At 45.5% G+C, this 21762-nt stretch overlaps 1 protein-coding gene across 5 annotated transcripts in view; it reads left to right on the top strand.

The window, feature by feature from the left end:
- Positions 1-21762, top strand: part of LOC147621385 (uncharacterized) — a 152962-nt gene that overhangs the window by 113857 nt on the left and 17343 nt on the right. For 3 of the 5 annotated variants that reach the window (XR_015269820.1, XM_086824139.1, XM_086824138.1), the window contains 2 exons: positions 7968-8042; positions 8161-8393. The exons of the other annotated variants lie outside the window; for them this stretch is intronic. Coding sequence is in view for 2 of the 3 variants with exons in the window: in XM_086824139.1 (XP_086680265.1) it covers positions 7968-8042; positions 8161-8393 (308 nt within the window). In the remaining variant the exon portion in view is untranslated. The remainder of the gene's footprint in view (positions 1-7967; positions 8043-8160; positions 8394-21762) is intronic. 5 annotated transcript variants of the gene reach the window in all.

Genomic DNA, 21762 nt, shown 5'->3' with positions numbered 1-21762 from the left:
AGAAGGGTCAATGAACAAATGCTTTCCCAAACGACCAACAATTCTCACTGGACTAAGCCTAGTATCTGGGATGATCTCCTCCATATTACATCTCCTCAATCTCCCTCCAGGCATGATAGAGTAAATGATGCAATCTGTAGCCTCTTGGCCTAGGAGAGAAATGACCTCCAGAGGTATGCCTACCCTCAAAAAAACTCCCAGCCAACTCGGATGATAGTCTCCATGAAAGGTCTCAAAGAGCCACTCATGTGGAATAGCTGCATCAATCTGATCAATACAAATGCGAGAGCCCCTAAGATGCTAAATGGATGCAGCTCTCCGATCCTGTGGAAGACTCTTAAAGGTCTTCCAAGCAAGAACTGTGTATGCACATCTCTCCCATCTTGACCACTGCATATAACGAGATGCACCAAGTGGCCAACCGGCCTCATCTGTGATGAGCTCGTTTCACATAATAGGTTGTCGGTCAGCCTCATCCAAAGACCTAGGAAGCCTTTGTCGCAAAAAAGCTCTCATGTTTCTCCATGCTTTGACAATGGCTGCAATAGAGGGGCAGATGATGCCCTGATATCAGCCTCTGTGAACAAAAATCGTGTGCTGGGCACCCAGTCTCTCCCAACCTGGGGTGTACATCTAGAAATCTGAGACAAGAAAAAATCCTTCCAAGGCTCAATGCCTGGTAGGAAACCTCTGACCACAAGTTTGCAGAGCAACACCCTGCACTGAACATCCAGATCGATAATATTCAAGCCCCCCTCTCGTTTGGGCTGAATAACTGTGAGCCAAGCTACCCTGGCATGAGTGTCTGAGGTGCCATCCAAACCCGACCAGAGGAAATTGTGGATCAATCTCCGCAATTGACCAATGCACGCACGAGAGAAGCACCAACAAGAGGCAATAAACCAAGCTGAGGCGAGCAATACCTGATTAGCCACCAAAGCTATGGAAGCTAAATCTAATCTCTTGGAGCTCCAATGAAGGAGCTTCTTACGGATACTCATAAGTACCACAGCAAACTGTTGTGCAGGAGAAATATCAATACCAACCTGGCATCCCAAATATCTAGCAATGCATCCTCTACCAATCCAACTAAAACCAAGCTCTACACCCCAAGCAACTCTCGGTGAATCACTAACCCAAAAACCAACAGATTTGTGCCAATTAATGAGTGTCCTTGCTGCCAAATAGAATTCCTCTAGTGCTACCCGGAAGGAACATAAGCATATATGTGAAGCCTCAAAGAACATGGTTGTGTCATCAGCTAACTCAGAGTCAACCAATTCCTCTTGACTACGAAGAGGAAACCTCAATCCAGAAATACCAGCAGTGGAGCGGAGAAAGATGCTCATGGCCTCTCCAACTATGATACATAATAATGGGGCTAAAGGGCAACCCTACCGTACTAAGCAAGAAATTTGAAACCGCTCTTCTCTATCACCCCAAGCGAGCACTCTACTGTGGGCATCACAATACATGCATAAAACTCCCTTGATCCATCTCCGAAAGAAGCCCATATGGCTAAGAGTACCCTCAAGGAAGTCCCAATCCACTCTATCATAGGCCTTCTCAAAATCCAAGAACAGAATGGCTAAGGGCTGATTGCTCGCTTTAGCCCATTCGACGGCCTCCCAAAACGAGAAAATGTTATCAAAGATGCTCCTGCCATTTAAGAATCCATTCTGATGAATGACATCTTGCAAAATTGGTTGCAATCTGATGCTCACTGCCTTAGCAAGAATCTTATATGCAGTCCCAAATAAGGTGACAGGTCTCCACTGGCCAATCAATGTCTTATCCCCACTCTTAGGAATAAGATAACTAGGCCCCTCAGTGAGAGAAGAAGGCATAGAACCTGTGTCCCACATCTCCTGGAGAGCCGATGTGATCTCAGCCCCAATCTCATCCCAAAAAGTAATGAAAAAAATAGGGGAGAGGCCATCCTCCCCTAGAAACTTACCATGAGATAAGGCATGAAGAGCATGACTGAACTCCTGCATAGAAAAAGGGGATCCAGAGCGGCACACATCTCTTGGAGAGCTGATGTGATCTCCTCAGTGATCAAATATGGCAATGCATTCCAAACCTTTCTCTGTGCCTGGTGTCTCAAATCAGAGTGCGGCTCAACACTAAGAAGCTAGCTATAGAAATCAGTGGCAATCTATCTAACCATAAGAGGATTTGAGTGAAGAGTGCCATGTGAATCCTGCAACTGCTTGACACTATCTCTGGCATGTGATGGGCCGTGAGTAGCAAAGAAATGTTTGTTGCATCTACCACCCATTTGTGTCCAAAAGGATTCCTCAGTATGGAAACGGTACTCCGTGCGCTGCTCAAGAGAGTGATGAAGTTCTTCCCTAACAATACATAAAGAATCTACAACTTGTTAAGGCAGCCAAACTACGTCTAATAGTCCTTTCTAAATCCAAGGCCTCTTTCCTCTTAGACAGGGCACATGTGTGATAAAAGTCACTAATATCACAGAGAGCAGAGGCGAGGCTTTGAGAGGCCTGTGAGAAATCATGAGATCTCCAAATATCAAGCATACGACGTGATAGCTCTGCATCTGAAAACAAATGATCTGGGATGCGTACATGCACTGCTGATCCATGGCAATTCGGATCTCTAATACATAAAACCACTGGGCAATGATCCGATTTAGAGGTGCCTGTAGCAATAAAAGTATGCCCCTCTCTGTCAAGCACCTAATCATCCACATAAAATCAGTCTAACCGTGCATAAATACATCCTACATCCCTTCTCTTGTTAGACCATGAATAAAGAAGAGTGGATGGTCTCCTCGAAATGTCATCCTCATGCCAACAATATCTGCCATGAATGGAGAGTATAAACCTCTCCCAAGACGCTCTTTCAAGAAGATGCACCAAGTCCTCATGTCCACCTCTTTTATCCGTTGGCATCTCAACCATGTTAAAATCCCCACCAATAATACAATGGTCGGCAAGAGACATTAGTGTAGTGAGAATACCAATGCGTGTAGTACCCTCCATAAGAAGGATCCACTTCGCTCTCGCAGGCAAAATGACACCATGTCCAATGATGCAAGGCAAGATCAAAGCTGAAACAGAGATACAAACACCACCCTTGGTACCAACAGCTGGTGACCAAAAGGTGTGTCCTAAGAGAAGCTTGCCTGATCTCCCACACTGGCTAGCATCTAGTTTATGCTCTTGCAAGAGCAATACATCCATAGGTCCAGCACAATGAAGCTGGGTTTTTACAATTTGTCTCCGCGAACGCAGAAAAAACCCCCAAGACCCTAAATGTTCCAAGAGACAATCCTCATAAGGACTTAGAGTAGGAACGACCAGATCTCGTGGTCGACGAAGAACCCCCTTTAGAGGTGGAAGTACGTCTCGCATAGGTAAGGGAGGGAAAATCTGACGATGTAAACCTTACCTGTGTCTCCCACTTCGGGGAAAAGCCAGGGCTAATCCTCAAAACTGGAGAGGTACGGGTTCGGATTGCTCCTCATCCGGGTTCAAGTCGGCCTTCTTCTTTGATTAGCATCATGGCTAATCATTCTCCCTTGGCCAAATGAACCATTGTTTTTTCCGAAGCCGAGCTCGCGGTCCTCTTCGCCGAAATCGGGAAAGACTCCAAAACGACCCTCATTGCCAGAATCTTTTGATCTCACCCTTCCCGTCTCCAGGCTCGGGATTGGGTCCTGGCGGCTCTGCCTTCCGACCTTGCTCCACACTTTCGAGATGTCAGGTTGCTTGGAAGAGGTTTCTTCTAGGTGGATTTTGATTCCAAGGACGCAGCCTCAGAGGTTTTGAAGGGCAACCCTTTGCCACTGAGCCCGAGAAAGTTTTTTTTCTTCCCTACTCCAGCTATTTTGAGCCCTGTTGAGGAAGACCGGAACCATCTTCCGATTACTCTAGGGATAGACTAACGGGTGGGCACCAAAGTATGGACAGGCGGGCGCCCAGTGTGGACGCCCAATGACCGGCCAAGAGCCTATAAAAGGGTGGCCAAGGTTAGTCAATAGTTCATAGAGTCTCGCGTGTTTTTGTGAGAGCTCTATTGTCAGGAGCCTGGATCTAGTGCAGACGTGCACCTGTGTTATGCAGCCAAGGCCGGCAGCAGTCTCGAGGCCGGCGAGGGTAGCTTCGTGGCGGTATGGGACGTCACGAGGTAGAGATTGGTCGGTACGTCCAACTAGTCAGCTCAGCTCGTGGCTCGGTGGGGACAGCCAAGACTTGTGGGTTTTGCCCACGGCTGTCAAGGTTGGGAGGTGAGTCAGGCCTGCACCCCCTTCACGTTGCTTGGCTTTGTTTTGTAGGTTTCGAGTCTTGTACTAGGAGCGTTCTACGAGGTGATCCTTTGGGGATTTGTCAGTGGTATCAGAGCAAGCCTCGAGAACGAGCAAGTCGGTAGGTAGAGAAAAACGAGATCAAAGAAAAGGTATGAGTTCGAGTAGACTTGTTATTTCGTACATACTGCTGTTTTTTCAGATTTCATCATGTTATTTTTGCATCGTTGGAACCCGTGTTGGGGATTTTGGTCTTGTAAAGGGTTGTCTTGTTAAACAAGAAGAAGAGTTGTTGGCAAGGATAGAAACATAAGATGTCGGCTGCTGTGTGAACATCATGAGAAAGAGAGACAAGAGGCAAAGAGATGTCGGCTGTGTGAACAGCGTGAGAGAGAGAGAGAGAGAGATGAGGTGATTGCATCCGGCTGAGCATGTTTGGCGGCTGTGTAACCTGCGCAGACCATAGGATCTCCACGAATCAGTCGACGGCGAGCAGGTAAGACGTTTCGCGAATTGGCGATCGCCGTACTGCAGAGAAAAGCGGAAAGCGCTCGTTGATTAGCTGACGTGTGCGTGGCAGTCGTCGTATGCTTTTTTTGATGTTTTTAGCCTTGCGTTTTTTTGGCCTTATGCTTTTAAACGAACCCAGCGTTTTTTTTTACACGCTTCGTGTGGGTTTTAAATAAACGAAAGCAATTTTTTTTAACACTATAAGCATGTGTTGTTTTAGAACAACAAAGCATTTAGATTTTTTTAAAACTTCTATGTGACTTATTTTCTCTAGCTTATGTGTTTTTTTTTTAAAAGTTTTTTTTTACCCAAGCTTTATGGGTATTTTTTTTTAAAAAAGCCCTCAAGCATGGTTTTTTTAAACTCTCTAGCACTCTTCCTTGTTCAAAGCCAAGCTTTTCTCACATCTTGCCCTCTTCAAGATGTCGACCCAAGAATTCGAGATGGAACCCATTCCCGAACGTGAAGACCTACAGGCTACGGACGCCACCGAAGGCGATCTTTCCGACGATTTTGTATCCAAATCTGATTTTCAGGAGTTTAAAGTTGCTTTCGAAGCTTCTTTCTCGGAACGCCAGGCACAAGTCGCCGCACAGATGCAGGCTTTACAAAATTTCATCTCTTTATTGACCACTACCCTGTCTACTCTCTCGGGTATGGATACCTTGGCATCTGCTTTAGGCTCCAACATTACTCCGGAACAGTTTGGGGGCGAGCAAAAGCAGCGCACCAAGGAGATAGTGGACACATGGCTACATAAGTGGCAGGTCCATTTCTCCTCTCAGGCAAAGCTTTGCTTTGGTGGAAAGAGCTCAAACCTTAACCAACAACTTGGGCACAGTTTGAAGAAGTCTTCAAAAAGAATTTCTCAAGAAGGAGGATGACTACGATATCGTTGCTCAGTTTGCTAGTTTAACCATGATCTCGCAGAACCTCACTTATGAGGTCCACCTCCATAAATTTTGAGACTTGCAGATGAAAGCTACGAAGATAGATTCTACTACTCTTTTGGGTTTCTTCGTAGCCAGTTTACCTGTCTCGTACCGTTTACAGGTTAAAAACAACAAATGCAAAACTTTGGACGAGGCCATTCATTCTGCTCATATTTATGAGACGATACAATGGTCTCTTCCAAATCTAAACCCACGATCAAGCAGGGAAACAAGCACAAAAGGAAGTTCTCCGCACCGATGGCTAGCACGACAGAAGGAAAGTCTTCGAACCAACCTTCGAAGAATTCTACTTCGACCCCAGCAAAGGAGAGACGTTGCTTCATCTGCGAAGAAAAAGGACATATGCATAACGAGTGCCCGAAGAAGAAGGGTGCAAAGACCAACGCAGGACCCAAGCCAAAGGCAGCTAACCAGTTGACTTTAATAGGTACTTCAGTCACTGTACTTTCTCGCCCTAGTTCCTGTTCTGATTGTATGTTCAACTCTAAAGTTTTTGGCTTGCATGAGCTTCTCTGAGTTTATGGAGAAGTGCATGGCCTTAGAATCCACATTCTTCTCGACCCTGGCAGCTCACACAACTTTGTTAATTACAAACTTGTGCAGAAATTGGGTCTGGACACAACACCTAGTGATCATACCTATGAGGTATGCCTACCTGCGGGTCGGCAAGTATGGGGTCGAAAGGTGGAGAAGCTACCAATCTGGCGAGGTGGGCTAGGGATAGACTAACGGGCGGACACCCAAGTATGGATGGGCGGGCGTCCAAGTGTGGATGCCCGGTGACCGGCCAAGAGCCTATAAAAGGGTGGCCAAGGTTAGTCAATAGTTCATAGAGACTCGCGTGTCTTTGTGAGAGCTCTATGGTCAAGAGCCTTGATCTAGTGCAGACGTGCACCTGCTTTATGCAGCCAAGACCGGCAACAGTCTTGAGGCCCGCGAAGGTAGCTTCGTGGCGTTATGGGACGTCACGAGGTAGAGATTGGTCGGTACGTCCAACTAGTTAGCTTAGCTCGTGGCTCGGTGGGGACAGCCAAGACTTGTGGGTTTTGCCCACGGTTGTCAAGGTTGGGAGGTGAGTCAGGCCTGCACCCCCTTCACGTTGCTTGGCTTTGTTATGCAGGTTTCGAGTCTTGTACCAGGAGCGTTCTACAAGGTGATCCTTTGGGGATCTGACAGAGAGCCAGTCATAGATGCCAAGGATCCACTTGGATCCCCTCGCATTGTATCATTGTACCTCTAGCACTAATATGGCCGTTTGTTCTTTCAACTCGTCTACAAAAGGCTGAGTACAAAGCAACATGCTTTGCTTCATGTGAAGTGGTATGGTTGAGGAGGATTTTGGGCCTCAACAATATGGTACATAGGCCACCGATGCAATGCTTTCGATGCAGAGGCCCACACTGTATTGAAGAGTGTCCTCACAAGGACCCTCCACCTATTCCCCCAAGTGCTCCAATCACTCCGAATCCCATAATCACTTCTGTTAAGTATGAAAGAATCCCAAACAAAATCATGGCTCGAAGCCGGAAATCCTCATCATAGAGTGTAAGGTAATCACAGGCAACCAGTGAGGGGCGCAGAGATGCCAAGAGAATCCAATGGGAGTTGAAGAGAAGAAGATCCCATGATCCCGCTGCCTCATGAAGAGAACACACTTTTCTTGCGCTGATTTTGGCCATAAGCGTATGAATAGTATCCCCCCCAAATGGTACAAATGCACTCAGTGTGATAAATGTGGGTGCCCTCGATTGCCTTGGTGCATCTGGCCCTCCATATTTGCCAGGTATGATGCTGCTGGCAATGATCTTCCTGGTGGGAGGGTGTGAAATGTGACCAAGGAATATCCTGAAGTGTGTAGCTCTAGCTCTAGGCCATCCCTCTATGGATCATGATAGTGGAGTCATGGTGGTTTTTTTTTTTCCTTCAGGAAAGAGACTTCTATTAAGTATGAAAAAAGCATACAACTGGAATAGAATAAATGCATTGCTACTGAAAGTCATAGAATAAAATTAATCCTTCTTCTTGGTTTTCAAAAATTAATGTAAGAAAGAGCTGCGTGATTTGAAGATCGTATAAGCAAGGGGGCATTGGCTGTACTCGCTGGGGCATGGTTCCAAATGTATGGCACGCATTAAAAAAATAAAAAAATAGTTCTATCAAGCAAACATAAAGAGCTTAAGAAGATGGTGTATTTACAGTTTTGCACTGTGTAACTGTGGCTGGAAATCCAGGATCTTTGTGGAGGAGAAGATGGAAACCAAGAGGAGGCTATCCCTTATACCCTTCAATGATCATATTTATCCAAGGTGAATACTTGACGTAAATACTCAAGTAAACACATATTATGGACGTGAAGCTATTGATAAAGCATCCCTATTTTTCCAACGTTTTAATCAACCTTGGCTACATTGGGTCATTTTCCAGTGTTCAGAATAATGCAAGAACAACATTGGCTAATATAGAGATCCCTTCTTGGGCCCTAGTAACAAAACCAAGTTCAGTTTCTTTCTTGAAAGGATCTATTGTTCCTAGCTGGTCAGAAATCAAGAGGCCCATGATGACAAGTTCTTCTTCGGAGAATTTGTCAACCACCACAGAAGAGGTATTGACTTCGGATACAAACTCATCAGCTTCGCTGGGTGAACTTCATCAAAAAGGTATGCCTACTTTATGTTACATGAAATCTTTTCATATACTCTTCAACTTTTCCTTGCTGTCACCCCCATCGTGCATCTTTCTTCTGCTGATTTTCTGCCTTGTTGTTGGCTCCCTACCTGCTGTTAAGAAAGTTTTTCCAACTTCCACCTTACATTTCAAGACTATTGTGTGAGTATGACAAATGGGTTTAGCCAGATGTCAAGGTACCTAGGAACTCATGTCACATACCTAGTCTGAGTACATACTCACATTTCGACATGGAGAGAGTTTCCAATCACATGCAAGGATCATGAGATATAGACATACCAAATATGCGACATTGATCAGATTCAAAATGAGGAGCATATCATTCTTTGATGTCCATCATATTAAAGGATAGGCTGATTTCCATTGACTTTCTGGAGACGGTTTTGGCCCTTTTCCATGTGATGACCAAAGATGTGTGGCATTAATTTTTGTGGCTTTCTCTAACAATGTAGAAAGCTTATCAATATGGGCAAGAAGGCTGGACAGGTTTTGATCAAGATCGTGAGAGAAATGGTAGTGATTTATGTGGCTATTTGAGGTGGTGGTGGTAGTGGGCTGACAAAACTGGTAAGGTTGAAAGACATTAGAACGGTTGGCTTCCCGCATCAGAGGATAGATGTAAAAGTCGAATATTTGTAGGATCAAGGCACCGATGAAGTAATCACCCACACACTTCCCACCTTTATGGGGGTAGGACATGTGGACCTAAAGATTCTTGCCGATTCTTCCAGGATACTCGTTTGCTTGGTCGAGGTTTCTTCCAGGTGGACTTTCATTCTTTAGAAGCTACTTCTTAGGTTTTTGCTAGCAGCCCCTTCCCTCTTGGCCCTAGGAAGATTTTCTTTTTTTAGTACCAGGTGGGCTTTGATCCAGTGGCAGAGGATCAATGCCTTACCCCGGTCTCACTGTGGTTCCCTCCTCTTCCTCGGTCTTATTGGAAGCTTTTAGCTTCCATAGGGGCATCCTTTGGCCAAGTTCTAGAGGTACCGGCCCTTCCGGGCTCTCCCGTCTCAGCTTCCGCGGCTGTTACCGCCACTTCTGATGGTGTACTCCGGGTCCTTGTGCTTGTTCCTGATCCATCGATTACTGATGACCTTATTATGCTTCAGAGACTTGACGGCTCTCATTTCTGCTAGAGGATGGAGATTGCAGGCATACCTGACCGGTGTCGGATTTGTCGTCAACAGGGCTGCTTTGCTAGAGATTGGCCTATATCGAGGGGCCATGCTAGGAGGTGGCGTGGACCCATCAGATCCCTTCTGTAGTTGCATAGACTCTAGTTGCTCCTATGCCACAACAAACCACACAGCTTTGGGTTGTGGTTAGAGAAGGCAGGCGCCCTCGGGCCCCCATACCTGCCCCTTTACCCGCACCCCTAGTGGAGCACCCCAACCCTTATGGAGCTCTTGCCTCACAGGATGTTGATCCTTCTCTGGAGGATGAGGCTCTGCAGGCACAGGATTTGGATCCCTCACAAGAGGATGTTGCGTTACAGTTACAGGATGATTGCACCCTTAAGGATGATGTTGTATAGTTCCATTATTATGGTACCTCTCCAGCCCTGGCTTTTCCCCAGAGTGGGAATGAGAGGTATGGTTTACATCATCAAATTTTTCCTCCCTTACCTATGCGAGACGTACTTCCGTCTCTAAAGGGGGTCCTTCGTCGACCACGAGATCTGGTCGTTCCTACTCTAAATCCTTATCAAGATTGTCTCATGGAACATTCAGGGTCTTGGGGGCTTTTTTCCACGTCGGCAGAAACAAATTGTCAAAACTCAGCTTCATTGTGCAGCTATAGGTGGACCTATGGATGCATTGCTCTTGCAAGAGCATAAATTGGATGCTAGCCAATGTGGCAGATCAGGCAAGCTTCTCTCGGGACACACCTTTTGGTCACCAGCTATTGGTACCAAAGGTGGTGTCTGTATCTCTGTTTCAGCTTTGATCTTGCCTTGCATCATTGAACATGGTGTCATTTTGCCTACAAGAGCTCAGTGGATCCTTCTTATGCAGGGTACTACACGCATTGGTATTCGCAACCTCTATGCTCCTAACCATAGAGGTGAGAGGATTGTCTTTTGGAAATCTCTCACTTCGTTGATGCCTCTTGCCAACCATTAGATTATTGGTGGGGATTTTAACATGGTTGAGATGCCAATGGATAAAAGAGGTGGACATGAGGGCTTGGTGCATCCTCTTGAAAGAGCGTCTTGGGAGAGGTTTATACTCTCCATTCATGGCAGAGATTGTTGGCATGAGGATGACATTTTGAGGAGACCATCCACTCTTCTTTATTCATGGTCTAACAGGAGGAGAAGGGATGCAGGATGTATTTATGCACGGTTAGACATATTTTATGTGGATGATTGGGTGCTCGACAGAGGGGGGCATACTTTTATTGCTGCAGGCACCTCTAAATCGTATCATTGTCCAATGGTTTTATGCATTAGAGATCCAAGTTGCCATGGATCAACACTCCATGTACACATCCCTGATCATTTGTTTTCAGATGCAGAGCTATCACGTCGTATTCTTGATATTTGGAGATCTCCTAATTTCTCGCATGCCTCGCAAAGCTTGGCCTCTGCTCTCTATGATATTAGTGACTTTTATCACATATGTGCCCTTTCTAAGAGGCAAGAGGCCTTGGATTTAGAAAGAGCTATTAGATGTAGACTGGTTGCCTTATAGAAAGAGCACAAGAAACATCCTCATGCTCAATGGGTTGGAGATTCTTTAGGTACTATTAGGGCAGAACTTCATCACTTTCTTGAGCATCGTGCGGAGTACTGTTACCATGCCGAGGAATCGTTTTGGACCCAGATGGGTGGTAGATGCAACAAACATTTCTTTGCTACTCACGACCCATCTCATGCCAGAGATAGTGTCAGGCAGTTGCAGGATTTACATGGCACTCTTCACTCAGATCCTCTTATGGTTAGACAGATTGCCATTGATTTCTATCTCTAGCTTCTTAGTGTTGAGTCGTACTCTGATTTGAGACACATGGCAAGGAGGAAGTTTTGGAATGCATTGCCACATTTGATCAATGAGGAGATGCATGCCATTCTAGATGCCCCTTTTTCTATGCAAGAGTTTAGTCATGCTCTTCATGCCTTATGAGGTACCTCACGGTAAGTGTCCAAAGGAGGATGGTCTCTCCTCTGTTTTTTTTCATTACTTTTTGGGATGAGATTGGGACTGAGATCACATTGGCTCTCCAAGAGATTTGGGACATAGGTTCTAAGCCTTCTTCTCTCATTGAGGGGCTTATCTATCTTAACCCTAAGAGTGGGGATAAGACATTGATTAGCCAGTGGAGACCTATCACCTTGGGACTGCATATAAGATTCTTGCTAAGGCAGTGAGCATCAGATTGCAGCCAATTTTGCAGGATGTCATTCATGATACTCAGAATGAATTCTTACACAGCAGGATGTCATTCATGATACTCAGAATGAATTCTTACACAGAAGGAGCATCTTTGATAACATTTTCTCGTTTTGGGAGGCCGTGGAATGGGCCAAAGCAAGCAATCAGCCCTTAGCCATTCTGCTCTTGGATTTGGAGAAGGCCTATGATAGAGTGGATTGGGACTTCCTTGAGGGTACTCTTAGCCATATGGGTTTCTCTCAAAGATGGATCAAGGGAGTTTCATGCATGTATCGTGATGCCCACACAAGTGTGCTCGCTTGCGGTGATAGAGGAGAGTGGTTTCAGATTTCTCACTTAGTACGACAAGGTTGCCCTTTAGCCCCATTATTATATATCATAGTTGCAGAGGCCATGGGCATCTTCCTCCGCCCCACTATTGGTATTTTTGGATTGAGGTTGCCTCTTTGTATTCAAGAGGCCTCAAGGGAAACCTGATCAAGAGAGTAAATGAGAATAGGAACGAGTGAGACACGAAGGTGCATTCAGCATCATGGACATTCTGAACGGCTTATAAGAATGCAACACGACTTAACCCTTTAGCATGGTGTATGGACTGGAAGCAGTAGTGCCTCCTGACACAGAGTCTCAGGATAGTAGTGGCTGAAAGGATCTCTCCGAAAGAATCAGAGGTACATAGGATCGAACAACTCCTGAAGCTGGATGAAAAGAGACTGCACAGTGCCTGGACAATGGAAATTGTGCAAAGGAGAAGAAAGCTGCAAGTGGACATGAACGCTAAGTTCAAGATCTTCGAGGAAGGAGATGTTGTCTTGCCATTCACATCAAGAATGGGACCCCACTCGAGAAAATTGAAAATGAGATGGGCGGGCCCATACAGGATTGTCAAGAAACTTGGAATAGGAACTTTTGAGCTAGCAAGTCTGGATAGTGAAAAACTTAGGAAGTTGGTAAATGGGTACAAGTTGAAGCCCTATTATGAAAAGATGCCAGATGAAGGAAAAGGATGCCTAGAAGAGAAACAGAATCCTGATCTGGAGACGATTCAGGAACCAGAATCCGAGTCCCAGCCAGGAGCAAGAAGAAGGACAAGATTCCGAAGAAATTAGAAATGGTAAAGAAAATAGCCCAAAATTAGACTCCTCGTGTGTAAATATGATAATGGCATGTACAGATACCGAGGAGCCTGTTTGCAGCAGCATGGCGTAGGCGGGAAAGTCGAGGTTGCCACCACAAAAAGGAGTGCATGGACGTGAAAAGTTCCTTTTCACGTCACCATCACCTATTCTTGGTCCGGCCATTAATAACCTTGTAACTAGTGTGCATAGCAATGATGGTCGGATAGCGAGGAGGATCTGGAGCAATCATGAAAATATGAAGGAGTTATGGCCACCCTTGGGGAAGGTGCAGACAACGGCCGAATCCTTCTCCATCGAAAGCCTAGTTTCCAAATCGCCTTTCGAAAATTCTATGCACTCGCTCGATTCCCTCTCTGTTAAACTTTGCTTTCCTCGTCTTCTCACGCTCAACCCCTACGTACTTGAAACAGGAACCATGGTGCTAGAATTCGAGCCTCTATCCTCCTGTCATGTGCACAGTGTGTATCTACCGTGTGCTACACGCACACAAGACTAGCTTCGAGGTTTGGGGAAGCTTGGAGCTAGGCAGGCTGATTGGCGAGCTGAGTTAGGGATAGACTAACGGGTGGGCACCCAAGTATGGACGGGCGGGCGCCCAAGTGTGGACGCCCGATGACCGGCCAAGAGCCTATAAAAGGGTGGCCAAGGTTAGTCATTAGTCATATAGAGTCTCGCGTGATTTGTGAGAGCTCTATGGTCTGGAGCCTGGATCTAGTGCAGACGTGCACCTGCTTTACGCAGCCGAGGCCGGCAGCAATCTCGAGGCCCGCGAGGGTAGCTTCGTGGCGGTATGGGATGTCGCGAGGTGGAGATTGGTCGGTACGTCAACCTAGTTACCTCTGCTCGTGGCTCGGTGGGGACAGCCAAGACTGTGGGCTTGCCCACGGCTGTCATGGTTGGGAGGTGAGTCAGGCCTGCACCCCCATGTTGTTTGTTGTTTGCAGGTACCAGGAGCGTTCCACGAGGAGATCCAGTTGGGATTTCACAGTGGTATCAGAGCGTGCCTCATGAATGAGCAAGTCGGTAGGTAGAGAAGATGAGGTCGAAGAAAGGTATGTGTTCAAAACGCTTGCTGTTTTTTCTGTGCATACTGCTGTTTTTCAGATTCAGTATGTTGTTTTTTCATCATAGGAAACCCGTGATGAGGGTGTAGGTAGATGGAAGGGTTGTTTGCTTTGCAAAGAAGAGGAAAGATGTTTTTGAACTGTGTAAACAATTTCAGGTGAGAGAAAACAGAAAAAAAAGCATGTTCGTTTGTTTTGGATTGAACTCGAAAGAGAGAGCGAGAGAGCGAGAGAAGTGATGGATTGGCTATGCGGGGTCGCATGCGTGTGCTGGTCGTGTGCTGTTGGAGGGCGGTCGCGTGCTGGTCGTATAGTTGTTGGAGGCGCACGCATGAAGTAGGCCAGGCCTACGTAGGCAGTCGGCCAAGCCTACGTAGGCAGGCGCCTAGGCCAGGCCGGCAGGCGCCCAGGCCTACGCCGCCTTGTGGCCACGCCTACGCAGGGGCCACGCCTACGCAAGCAGGCTGGCACAGACAGCCACGCACACCCGCATGAAGGCGGCACCGGCAGCACGTGAGGCAACAGCAGCAAGGTGGGCGACTTCAGGCTCACGCTGGCAGCCGGCGGCGCTAATCCAGGAGGGAAGAGAAAAAAAAAAACAGTGAAAGCATTCGCCGATTTGGGCTTGCTTTCGTTTTTTTTTTAGATTAAACTTTTTTTTAGAAGAGTTAAAGGCCCCTCCAAGGTTTAAAGGTGTTTTTTTTTTTTAAGAAAGCAGAATATATATATATATATATATATATAACACAAAAGCAAAAGCTCAAGTAGCTTTTGGGGACAGTTATATAAACCCCTTAAGTGGGCTTCTTGCCACACATCTCTCAAGTTTTCAAGCTCTCAAGTTCTCTCGCACTTTTATTGTGCAGAGATCGAATTTTCTCTCCACTTGTCCTCTTTACGATGTTGACCCAAGAATCGGAGTTGGAGCCCCTTGTCGAACGCGAAGGCTTGCCGGCTACGGAAGATACCGATGCCGATCTTTTTGACGATTATGTGTCAAAATCAGATTTCCAAGAGTTCAAAGTTGCTCTCGAAGCTTCTTCTTCGGAATGTCAGGCACAAATTGCCACCCAGATGCAAGCCTTGCAGAACTCCATCTCTGTCTTGACCACTACCCTCTCTACTCTTTCGGGTATGGATACCTTGGCCTCTGCATTAGGCCCCAATATTACTCCGGAACCGTTCGGGGGCGAGCAAAAGCAGCGTACCAAGGAGATCGTGGACACTTGGCTACATAAGTGGCAGGTCCATTTTCAGTTTCATCCATATGATGATGGAAAAAAGATCCAGTTAGCAGTAGGTTTCCTCTCAGGCAAAGCTTTGCTTTGGTGGAAGGAACTCAACCCTAAGCCAACAACTTGGGCACAATTCGAAGACGTCTTCAAGAAGGAATTCCTCAAGAAAGAGGATGATTATGATGTTGTTGCCCGGTTTACAGCTTTGACCATGACCTCGCCTCACCTCACTTATGAGGTCTACCTCCAGAAGTTTAGGGACTTGCAGATGAAAGCTACAAAGATGGATCCCACTATTCTTTTGGGGTTCTTCGTAGCCGGTTTACCAGACTCATACCGTTTACAAGTTAAAAATAACAAATGCAAAACATTGGACGAAGCCATTCATTCAGATCGTATCTATGATGATACAATGGTCTCTTCCAAGTCGAAACCCGTTACCGAGCAGGGGAACAAGCATAAAAGAAAGTTCTCTGCACTTGAAGGGGAACGAGAGGTCAAATCAGACGATGAAGAAGATTTGATCAAGGAGTTCGGCCCTTTGGAAGGAAAGGCCAAAGAATTTGAAATCACAGGAACTCTAGACGAGGACAAATAGAAGCGTATGCGCTTTGTGGTTGAGATGATCAATCTCACCCACAAGCCATACTGCATGTCAAGAAGAGCCTTTGGTCTGGTGAAGGCAGCGGACGCGGGGACAAAGGTGGCTTGGGCGGAGGTGCTCTATAACAACCGTAAAGAACAGATTGGGAAGGTCACCCGCCCAAACACCAAGACAAAGATCGGCCCCTATCTAATAGCACTCTTCAAAGCACAACCAAAAGCTGCAAAAGAGGAGGAGAGCCAGAAGGAGGAAGTAAGCAACAAAGTGGACACAGGGCGTAGGGAGGAGACAGGTAAAACCCCAGCAAGAAGGGAGTTCCGGAAGGTCAATGTCCGGAAAGAAGAGAATTTTTGAGTTCAAGGAAAAGAAGAGGGGCAAGAAGAGAAAAGCAGCAAGAAGTTAAAGGAGGACTTTGCCAATATCGGCAATTCTTACACAGAAGCTGGAAGAGCAAGAAACAGCAGCCTCAGAACAGCCGCATCCTGAACAGGCACTGTAGGAGGCCGCAGACACAGAACACCTGTACCTAGGACAGGCACGACAAGAAATTGTGGTCACTGAACCCCTATGCTTGGATCAAGCACAAGCGGAGTCCCCTACACCCCGCCTAGCAAGCTTTCCGGAATCCTTTGACACACATTGGGTGCAAGGATGCCTCAATTATTTACAAAGGTGTACGGCAGACGGAATGAAGGGGATAACCAAGCTGCATGCGGTGGATAGGGAATAGGAGGGCATCATCCAGGCCATGAGGAGCCAGCAGGAACCCCTAGAAAGGAGGGAAGCAGGCAGGATGGAGGAGATTCAAAGATAGTTGTGGGGACTCCAGAAAGAGAATGAAGAGACAAAAAGAGATATGGTGGTAATAAAAGGGACTCTGGCGAGTAATGAGGAGACGAACAAGCAGCTGAAAGAAGAGATAGACATGGCCAAGGAAAACCAAGCTAGGGTTAAGGGCCAGATCCTCTTGATCAGAGAAGACCATATCAAGATTATAAGAGAGGTGTAAGCCAAGGCGGATAAAGACAAAGTGGAGCTAGTGAAGGTGAAAGCTAGACTAGCAGTTCTGGACACCGAGGAGTTCCCAGAAGTATACGAACTGGAAGCAAAGAAGATGGAACAATGGGAAAGGCACACAGTGGAAGACCTAAAGGAGGTGTGGGGGAAATATCTGAAGAAACTAACAGCGGCAATGCAAGTCCCACACCTACCTACAGAGGTAGATGGTTTCATTACACGATCAAGATCAGAATTCGGATGGAGGATCCAAAAATCCGGACACAAGAAAGCTGACAGGAACCAACCTTACAAGAGTCCTAGAAACTGCTACACACAGCCAAGGGAGCAAGGAGGCAGGACACAACGGGGCAGGCACCAGCAAAGAAAAAGAGCTGCAAGCACTGAATGAGCAGCTAAAAATGGAATTGGAGACATGGAAGAAAAGGTTTACTCAACTAAAAGGTGATGGGAAGAGGACAAAGGAGCAGCCTAAGGGGAAGGGAAAGGAGCTAGTATTGTACAAAGGATCATCAATGGATATAATCCCCAATGATAAGCTACGAGCCACGAAAAAGCTGGAAGAAAGGGCAAGTGATGAGGCCGCTCTTAGAGTCCAAATCGAAGAGCTGGATGGTCTGGTGGCAGAATACAAGGAGCAACAAAGGCAAGACGGGTTGACGATAAAAGCTCTCAAGAAGGAAATTGAATCCACAACCCTTGCCAAGAACACAAGAGGACGAGGAGGTAAAATGACGGTCAATGAGCTAAACGTCGCTCTGACGACAGCCGATGCCGATCTAAAGAACAGACAGGATCAGCTGGATGCCACAAGGAAAACGCACATGGAAGAGCTGACAACATCCAGAGCTGAACTCAAGAAAAGACAAGAGCAAGTGCAGGCCTTAAGGAAAGCGCATGCTGCAAAGGTGGAGAACAAAGATAAGATAATTGTATTGGAATATTAGGGATTACACTAGAGAGTGAAACTCTAATTGCCACAAGCACAAAGCTTAATCCTAACCTCAAAGATTAATGCTACTCTAATCAACATAATCAAAGAAGATTAAGATAAACATAACTAGCACAAAGCTAGAAGCGAAGCAAGAGATTAACACATCGTGACAAGCACAAAGCTTAATCCTAACCTCAAAGATTAATGCTACTCTAATCAACATAATCAAAGAAGATTAAGATAAACATAACTAGCACAAAGCTAGAAGTGAAGCAAGAGATTAACACATCGTGACAAGCAAAGAGATAAGCTTGGGACAAGGGTTTCCACAAAGGAAGGTCACAAAGACCCATCAAGCTTACTCATTATTCACAAAGAAAGATACAACTTATATAGGCTCCAAGAGCCCTCCCAATGACCTAAGCAATGATGTCAAGGGCTTGCCACCTAGCCCTTATCTAGATCCATCTAGGCTTTACTTTTCCCTTTAGTAATTGGCCACTTACACAAGAGAATAACCTTAGACATCATGTCTATTATTCTATCCTTAGGCTCAAATAAGTTGTCCCCAATGTTAATGTGCACACATGCACACAATGGATGCTAGATCACCTAGATTCTAACACTCCCTCTTGATCAAGCATCCATACCACGCAGGGTGTGCTTATCAAGTACTCACATATCACACTCAGTGATAGTTAGTGCCCACTGGCTTAACCAAGTTAGATTACATCAACCACAAAGGTTACATGCGCATAAGCAATTTATGTAATCCCTCACTAATGTCACACATGCATTTCATGCATGCCATGTTGACAACATTTGTTAAGACCAATCACACACGTGTAATCTCATGTAAAACTCACACATGCATATCTTACTCATGCCATGCTGAGAACAAACATCTACTCGACACAGAGTCAAATATTGACATAAAGTCGATGAAGGCACTAGGTCATCCATGACACCAAATTTCCATCCCTCCAAGAAACAAATGCCTTAGAACATGTCATAGATGACACACAGTCGTAAAAGAAGAAGTGACCACCGCCAAGCACTTCAAATATCCAGGGCGATTCCCCAAAATTTGAGAATATCGCACCAAATAAAGTGAAGCCACAATTGGCATCGACAAAGCCACTTATAGCTCACAAGGTAAAGAGGCCACTGAAGATTCTTACCACTAGAGTTGATGTAGAATCCACCAAGGAGTATTATGAATCCATAGCATTTATACGCACAAGCATATGCTTATAAGATCTCCCTACGCCAAAAATACTCGAGCATAACCCACCTTCAAAGTGTTATTGTGTATACTTTGCCTCAAGACCTTGTAAAATGCCCATTCAGATATGACCTTTATGCGGGAACGCCGTCTAAAATCACAAAGGTAAACCTCGCACGGTAGATTGTAGCCCAACTTATTATTGGCAATTTGATGGAAATCCACGTCAGCACCTACCCCACATGCCGTCAACTGACACGCCAGCTCTGCATACACCAGCACGTGAGCACCTGTCAGCGCACCGTACGTGCACCTACCAGTTTGTCACATTGACACGTTGCCGCCCACCGCAAAACAACGTTGAAAACAGTCTTCTAATCAGCACTGAGCAGCCATTATCCCATTGCGCAATCAATGCCCTGATTTGCAGTAGATAGCAATGAAAAACTCTCCCATGGCCACAACTGTCCACCACTCTCATGCAGCGTGCATAGCGCACCTTCTATGAATGCGCTCACTATGCTATCAAACTTCAAAGTTGTGCCTGCTGTGCTGAGATCCAGCTCAGCTCCACTACCTCCCTGTCAGTCGGCGAATTGCAGATGGCTGCCATTCTCATCAGCACCGCCCCCTCGACTGCCTTGACAGTTAGCTTGACAGCCTCCTCAGAAGCACATTCTTGGCCTCGGCCAGACAGAGTCACCTTCAGTACAGTGGCGCAGCGCAATACCCTTGGCACCGTGGAGCAGCACCTTCACCACTGTAGTGCGACACCCTCAGCACCTTCAAAGTCGCAGAAGCAAACCACACAAGTCTACGCCATCATCAGGGATATGCATGCCATCAGCATCGGATTCTCACCCGAGCAGCTAGATATTGTAGCCTCTATTTTAAAAGAGCAGCACCTTGCCTCTGTCAAATGCACCAAGGATTTTAACAGCACCATTCGCTGAATTTTTCAACTCATAGCCAGTAGCACAAATCATCACTAAGTTTGATGCATAATCCCCAGCTCAGGTTCAATGCTCAAAAACTGAGATTTTACTCCGTCTTCTTCATATACCGCTTAGAGGTGCCATAGCAGTTCGGCTTACAAAATGCTTAATCACACACAAGCAATCTTCTTGCAGTAGAGTTGCCAAGGATGCCTGAACATGCTGCTACCGCTAGCAGCAGCAATTCAACTACTCCGATGGTGGTTGAAGGCCCATTGTATATATAAAAGCTTCACATAGAGGCTTAAATCTCACTACAGAGGCTTGAAGACCCTTCTCGCGCCAGCTCAGTTTTACCACCTTGAGCACCATGTCACAGCGGCCCATGAGGGATGTATTAGGGTGATATGAGAACTCTCTGCTCATGTACCTAGATCAGATTTTAAAGTTCTAGATTTTTGTTATCTTTCTTTATTACTATTTTGTACCCAGGATTATGTACCTCATGGATATGATGTAACCTTTTGGTCTCATAGGTCATTTTGGCCTTTTGAAGACGTTAATACAACTTTCTTTCTTTCTTTCTTTCTCTCTCTCTCAAAAATGAGAAACTCCTCTCTCCTCTCAAAAATGAGAAACTCCATCCCCTGCACACCCAGATTCAGCTTTTTTTATTCAGTACTTTTTCATTTTGTTGGGATGACAGAGGATACCCCATACATGTACTCCGATTTGTCTCATAGGCCGAGTTCGGTCTTTTGGAAGACGTTAATAAAATCTTTCTTTCTTTCTTTCTTTCTTTCTCTCATTGTTGAATGCCTCACATATAGTCACTCAAACAAATTGCTCCCTCACTAGATTGAGCCTATGGCTCCACATGTCTCTCTCTATTGTAGAATAATTTCTCATTCTCCATAGTATCAGTAAATGGATTTACAAGAAAAACTACACATAGATAATCACATGATAAGCCCATATATCACCCATCTCCCAATTAAGATGAGCTTATGTAGTATATAGCTCAACTAGACAAGGGTTCACAAGAAGAGAATTCCAGAAGGAAGAGAATAAGGAAAGGAATAATCCCTCTTTTTCTCAACTTCTCTCAAACTATTCTCCCTCTTGTTGACATACTCATAATCTATTGTAGCAACATCTCCCTCGACCTCCCCAGGGTTAAAGAGATACTACACTTAGATATGATAAGTAGAAAGAATAGAATAGAGAAGATCAAAAGAAGATTATCCCCTTTAATTATATAATCCACATAGGATTAAAGAGCATGATTAGAGAGACAAGAAGCATAATGTGGACTCCAACACACAGTTAGTTCCACACATAATATTCTTCACAAAGAAGGTAATGTTGGTAATCATGAGGACGCTAACGCACAATTAGCACCACCCAAAACCTTTACAATGAAAATTATTAGGGTGTTAATTAACACATAACTAACTGACATACAAACACAACTCCTCACAGAGAAGATGATTAAATCCTCCATAAAACAAGCATCACAAAGAGCTTAATAAAGAGCTAAACAACTCCTCACATAGAGCTCCCAAGGAAGATGGCTCTGATACCATATTGGAATATTAGGGATTGCACTAGAGAGTAAAACCCTAATTGCCACAAGCACAAAGCTTAATCCTAACCTCAAAGATTAATGCTACTCTAATCAACATAATCAAAGAAGATTAAGATAAACATAACTAGCACAAAGCTAGAAGTGAAGCAAGAGATTAACACACAGTGACAAGCAAAGAGATAAGCTTGGGACAAATGTTTCCACA

Source organism: Cibotium barometz, chromosome 30 (assembly GCF_041138505.1).
Source record: "Cibotium barometz isolate CiBa-2024 chromosome 30, ASM4113850v1, whole genome shotgun sequence".
NCBI classification, from domain to species: Eukaryota; Viridiplantae; Streptophyta; class Polypodiopsida; order Cyatheales; family Cibotiaceae; genus Cibotium; species Cibotium barometz.
This window is presented reverse-complemented; position numbering and strand designations above follow the sequence as displayed.